The sequence below is a fragment of the Danio rerio genome, chromosome 7 (assembly GCF_052040795.2).
Source record: "Danio rerio strain M-AB ecotype USA chromosome 7, GRCz13ab, whole genome shotgun sequence".
In the NCBI taxonomy this organism is placed as follows: Eukaryota; Metazoa; Chordata; class Actinopteri; order Cypriniformes; family Danionidae; genus Danio; species Danio rerio.
In genome coordinates this window covers 55,673,335-55,680,000 of record NC_141027.1, presented here as the reverse complement: position 1 = coordinate 55,680,000, position 6,666 = coordinate 55,673,335, and the positions used below count along the sequence as shown (strand labels likewise).

The following is a 6,666-nucleotide window of genomic DNA, read 5'->3' as shown; positions in this document are numbered from 1 at the left end:
CAGGTTAATCAGGTTAACTAGGCAGGTTAGGGTAATTAGGCAAGTTATTGTATAACAATGGTTTGTGCTGTACACCCTAGAAATTTTAGCTTAAAGGGGCTAACCATATTGTCCTTAAAATGGTGTTAAAAACTGCTTTTATTCTAGCCGAAATAAAACAAATAAGACTTTCTCCAGAAGAAAAAACATCATCAGATATATTGTGAAAATTTCTTTGCTCTGTTATTTAGGAAACTTTTAAAAAAGAAAAACAAAAGAGAGAGAGAGAGTTGATGAATGTTGAATTTCTTTCATTTCAAGCGTGTGCCGCATCTTGAAATTATTAAGCCAATGGCATAATTATCAAAATTAAAACATACTCAACAGTAACAGGTTATAAGGTTTTACTCACGTTTTTTTTTAAAAAGGGCCTTATTATTAAAATGTTAAAATATTAAGTTTATTTTTTTACAATCACACTTCATAAAAACTGTCTGCAGAAACACTCATTATCTCCCTTTGTTTGTGTCATCAGAGGGAGAAAGCCTCGCCCATTAGTAACAATCACATTCCTCATTTGCCTAGGACGTTAGTCTTGTTTTTGAATTTGCCGCTATCCTGACACATATGCATTTGTAGCTCCGCCCTCTTTTCAAAAGACTGCTAAGAACACAATCTCATTTGAATTTAAAGCGACAGTCACCAAAATGACACAACTAGTATCAAAGCCTAAAAGGGACAGTTTTAAAGAGTTGTGGGGTATTTTTAACTGAAATTTCACATAGACACCCTGACTTATTTTACATCTTGTAAAAAGGGGCATAATAGGCCCCTATTAAGTAAAGTCAGCTGTTCACTTTTAAGGTAATGCACAAAAAGACACACAACATCATAAGATGTTTATATTAGGTAAGACTTACTGTAGGTCATGATGTGAGGTGACCAAAATTTAGTTTCAAGTCAGGGTCTAAGGTACAACGTTTTTTGATGTCCAAAGAGGCCGTTAAATTATGTTTATGTTTGGTTGATTTTAGGTTGTGTTGAAAAACATTGAGCCAACATCTTAAACCAACTTTATATTGATGTCAAATACTGACTTTCATTCATCAGGTATTGCAACCAAACTCCAATGTCTGATAAACGTCACATTGGTAACGTCAAGCTGTAACATCATTAGACTTTGATATTTGATTGATTTTAGGTTGTACATTGAAGTTGGTTTGATGTTGGGTTCTGACGTCAACCCAATTTACATTTTCAAACAAAATGCAACGTCCACATGGAGTTGGGGTACAATCTGACATCATGTTGACGTCCTGTGCCTGCTGGGTGGGTTTACTCACTTGCTTAGGTTAAGTAACTGCTTTTGGTGAAAATAACTAAATCACCAATGGCCTTTTGGTTTTTGGTATATGTTTTTGTCATTATAACATGCCAATATTGTCATTTTAAATGTGATATCAGTGACAATGTCTTTATTGTGACACTGTCCTCTTTTTTTTTTTTTAGGCGGATGAAACAGAAGACGATGATGAGGATGTGGAAGGGGAAGATGAGGGGATGTTGTCCTGTAGTGAGACTGAGGATGAGGAGAGTCCTTCCTCAAACAGTGCAGCACAATTGGCAGCTCGTCTGCGAGCCACAGCACAGCGCTTTCTTAGGAACATGGGCCGCATCCTGGCTGTAACACTACTAGCACTAGCTGGTAAGACAGAACATAACACAACATAAAACATAAAAGACCTGTTTCTGTTTAATGGAAAGAAGACAAGAAATAATATTTTGCTAGATTTCTTTCAAGATACTAGTGTTCATGTTATAAGTGCAATTTATAGGCTTAATTAGGTCAATTAGGCAATTTAGGGTGATTAGACAAGAAATTATATGATGACGGTTTGTTCTGTAGCCAACCAAATATTATCATGTTAAAATGGTTAAAATTGTGTTAAAAAATGAAAAAGTGTTTTTTTTAGCCGAAATAAAACAAATAAAACTCTCTCTAAAAGAAAAAACTATAACAGAAAATACTATAAAAAATCCTTGTTCTGTTAAACATCATTTGCCAAATGTTTGAAAAAGAAAATTATTACTATTAATTTGACTTCAACTATACTCGTGATAATAATAACAGTCCATATAAGTTTTAAACTTGAAATCAAGTTAATTTCTTCAGAAGTGTGTTCATGATTTACATTTTTACTTTAAAATAAAGTCATAACTCAAAACAATAAAGCATTTAAATATATTACATTTAGGTAGGTCTACAGAAGTGGCAGAGTGTGATGTCATTAAGGATGTTTGCACAATAAATGCTTTTAAAAATGCTATCTATTTGTGTGTGTGGAATCTTGTCACAATTATTACAGTTTTCATTGAGTAGTAACAGTAAGTGGTTTAGAATCCAGAAATGTGACTAACTGGTTCCAGATCCCAGCTGTAACAAGGGATGGTTTAGAGGGATTGCCAGACTGCATACTAGTCTCTGGGGGAATAAAATAAACAGGGGGGCTAATAATTCAGTGGGTGTAATAATTCTGACTACAACTGCATATATATATTTGATTATTAGTCCAGTCATAGTTAGGCATGCAGAATTTTGACTAATTTTTAAAATAAGCCCTCATTTTATGTTTTTGCAGACTTAATATATTATGTATTCCTATAAATACAATAAATATAAAAATCAGGTTAAGTTACGTTGTTTATTTATTTATTTTTATTTTTTTTAATGTGGTTAGCAAGCAAAACTTGTCATCACTCTCTCATTTGTCTCACTCATCAGTCACACTCTCTCAGAAATTTTGTCCTAAAGCGACTACTGTATGCTCAGTGGTTGGCCTTCGGCATGCAGGAATTACACTTATTACTAAGCCATACTCACATGCTATTTTAGAGATAATATTCAGAGTAGTATGGTAAACAATACAGGGAGCACTTCACAGGTTGTCAATGTTAAAAAAAAAACAAAGTAAATATAAAACCAACTTCAGCTCAGTAGAGCAGGCTAGGTGGAAGAGCACTATTTACTTATGTTTTGTTGATAAACTAAATAAAAATCTGCATTATTGATGCTGTAAAAGGTCCCATAAGAAACTGAAAATAGTCACTTCAATCATTTGCCAGCAGATTTTTGTGGCTGAACAACACCTCTGTGCATATAACCCTTTCTTAACAACACAATTTACATCAGTGTTGCATGACTAAAATAGTTTTAAAACAGAACATTACCTGTCTAAAAAAATACTTCAGCCATTGTGTCATTCTTCCTCCAGCGTGCAAAACTAACTCCAATATTGATTCATTTTAAAAAGTTTTGATTCAGCATCAGTGGCGTAGCGGATGGGGTGGGCCCCGTGTGACAATTAACCCCCAAACCCACCCAAACCCCAACCCGGTCTTAAGTTCACCTTGACACTGCCTCCAAATAACTCTTCTCAGCCTAAACACTGGTCTTCACTTTGCGCGATCATAAGCAACACAACCCCATTATTAACGGGATGTGAAGAAAATTTTAAACAAGCACAACAAAAAATGTTAAGCTAAATCAGTAAGTAAAAACAATCTGAAATATTATGACTATTTTTATAGTCACCTTTACACATTTAGATGACTGACTATAAGTGTCTATGCATCTATATATGAAGGAACTCTCATTGAAATGTTAGTGAAGTATTGATATACTGTTAGAGTTACTTAAACATGTTGCTTACTATTTACTTACCCAGTATTTGTCTAAAGGGCACCATCAAAATAAAATCATAAAAGATACAAACCAGACAGTTAGGCATAATGACAGAATAACATAATGTTAATTTTTTTCAACTGAGGGGACCATCCAAATAAAATGTTAAGTAGATATTAGACATTAAAATGGCTAGTAGTTGACATATAGTTGCAGAAATCCTTATCTACATAATGTCCAAATGTAACTGTAGAGCTAATCATTAAGAGACATCCGTTTTTCAGAACTGGGAACATGTGGTATTCATCTTCTTGTGTAGCATTTTTGTCAGTGTGTATGTGAATTGGCTTTAAATTATTGTTTTTCTGTCTCCAGGAATCACTTTACCTTCTGCGTTCTCTGCCTTCTACTTCCTTCTCTTCATCGGAGTGTGCACATGGTGGGCTTGTCACTTTCCCATCAGCCATCTGGGCTTTAATGCCCTGTGTGTGATGGTGGCTTTCTTCACCGGTGGACACCTGGTGTGTCTTTACCTGTATCAGAGCTCATTCGCCCAGGCCATGTTCTCCCCTGCGGGCCTGTGGGCCAGGTAATGCTTTTCACCTGCTTTATTGTTTATTACATATTCCTTCTAGACTGCCGTGAATGTGGGGTCAGTTAAATATTTTTCCAGGTTTCTATTTTTATTTTTTTTATTTAACAAAATTATTCTGTTCATCAAGGCTTGAACATTTTTTTAAATATTTAATAAAATTAAATTTTTTTTATTGTATGTAGTTTCAAATGAAATTATTATTCCAATCAATATTGCTATTATTATTATTATTACTATTAATAATAATAATAATAATAATAATAATAATAATAATAATAATAATAATAATAATATTACATGGGTGACGCAGTGGCGCAGTAGGTAGTGCTGTCGCCGCACAGCAAGAAGGTCGCTGGGTCACTGGTTCGAGCCTCGGCTCAGTTGGCGTTTCTGTGTGGAGTTTGCATGTTCTCCCTGCGTTCGTGTGGGTTTCCTCCAGGTGCTCAGGTTTCCCCCACAGTCCAAAGACATGCGGTACAGATGAATTGGGTAGGCTAAATTGTCTATGAGTATGTTGTATAAGTGTGTGTGAATGGATGTTTCCCAGAGATGGGTTGCGGCTGGAAGGGCATCCACTGCGTAAAAACGTGCTGGATAAGTTGGTGGTTCATTCCACTGTGGCGACCCCAGATTAATAAAGGGACTAATCTGACAAAAAAAAGATTGAATGAATAAATAATTAATATTAGACTGGTTTCTGAAGGACCATGTGATTCTGAAGACTGGTATAATTAAGTTGAAAATTCACCATTAAAATCACTGGAATACATTATTAAATAAATGATATACTACTTTTGAACAGTTATTTCATAGTGCAATAACATTTCACAATTTTACTATTTGTACTGTATTTTTTGATCAAACAAAAGAAGCCTTGGTGAGCAGGATAAGCTTATTTTAAACATTTAAAAATCCTACTGACCCCAAACTTTTGACCAGTGGTGTATATTCCATATATTTTCAGCTTTTAACCTAATAGCATCATTTCACTGCACTGTTTTTGTTGGATTACTTTGATTTGACAAAGTAGCATGTAAACCTAATTCATCATCAGTGTTTGTCCTCGAACAACATTTCTCTAAATCAAACAGACTGGATACTGGATATCAAAAATTAGGACAATATACCCACAATTTCCTGCATCAATATCTTTTGTTTAAGTGACAACTGCGATATTAAACAATATTGTTAAAATTAGAATGAAGCACAAGGCTGGGTTTGAAACCATCATGTTTATGGTAAGAGGTGGTGTTAGGATTATGTTTTTATGACAGAAATTGTGTTCCAGGACCAACAGAAGAATGTTGATACAAGAACACTTCCTGCTTGGCAAACTCACAGTGACTATTATTGGTATTACAGTCAACGTGGCTGTATTAAAGGGCACCTATTATGAAAATCATCTTTTGTTAGCTGTTTGGACAGAACTTTGTGTACTGTAGGTATAGTGTTTCCACAGTCACATTGGGGTGATATAAAACCAAAAAGTCTCTTTTTTTCAATTTCCTGATCTTAAAATAATATCCAAATCTCTCTTATTTTGAGGCCCACTACAATGTGGCGTAGGAGTGCAGCTTCCCCACCCACCAAATTGATTGACAGCTGCGCATTAACATGTTTCCGTTGTAACACGTTGAATCATATCCATAAGACAGGATGTGCACAAAGCAGCCGGGATTAAAAGATCGGCTTAGCTCTCTGTGATCATCAATCATCATCAAATGTAATCAAGAATGAGTTTGTAATGAATTACAGCAATTTTACCGTCTTTACTTTATCATTAGTATTTCTAACAAACGTTATGTGAGATCTGCTTCTTTCATGTCTGTCACTGTACTGTTTATCTAAAGCAGCCGAGGCAGAGATTGAGACACACAATCTGACAGGCATGTGGGAATGGTGGGTGGGGAGAACTAGCATTAAAGGCATAGGCAACAAAAACAGTTAAAGGATGCTCAGAGCACAAAATCCTAATATTCTGAAAGGTCTAATAAATAATCTGATGGTTGTTTTGGGCTGAAACTTTGCAGATACATTCTGGAGAAACAAAACACTTATCTTAAATCTTGAAAAAGGGGCAAAACATGTGCCCTTTAAGGTAAAAAAATACAGTATCAGCAGTAACATTGCAAATATGTGTATTTAAAATAACATTTTTTGGGGGGGTGAATACACTATATTGCCACACAGTTTGGAAGATCTGTCTTTACATGCAGATAAACTTTTATGACACCCCAATCTTAATATGTAGGGTTTAATGTGGAGTCTCCTGGGAAGGCTCTCAATAAGGTTTTGATGTGTGTATTGGAATTTTTTAGTATTATTCTAGAAGTGCATTTGTGAAGTCAGGCCCTGATGTTGGATAAGAAGGTCTCCACTCTAATTCATAACAAAGATGCTCTGTTGGGTT

The 6,666-nt window shown here is 35.0% G+C and overlaps 1 protein-coding gene across 1 annotated transcript in view; it reads left to right on the top strand.

The window, feature by feature from the left end:
- Positions 1-6,666, top strand: part of piezo1 (piezo type mechanosensitive ion channel component 1 (Er blood group)) — a 197,037-nt gene that overhangs the window by 110,258 nt on the left and 80,113 nt on the right. The window contains exons 6-7 of the mRNA XM_087261899.1: positions 1,489-1,684; positions 4,037-4,250. Of these exons, the coding sequence (XP_087118025.1) occupies positions 1,489-1,684; positions 4,037-4,250 (410 nt within the window). The remainder of the gene's footprint in view (positions 1-1,488; positions 1,685-4,036; positions 4,251-6,666) is intronic.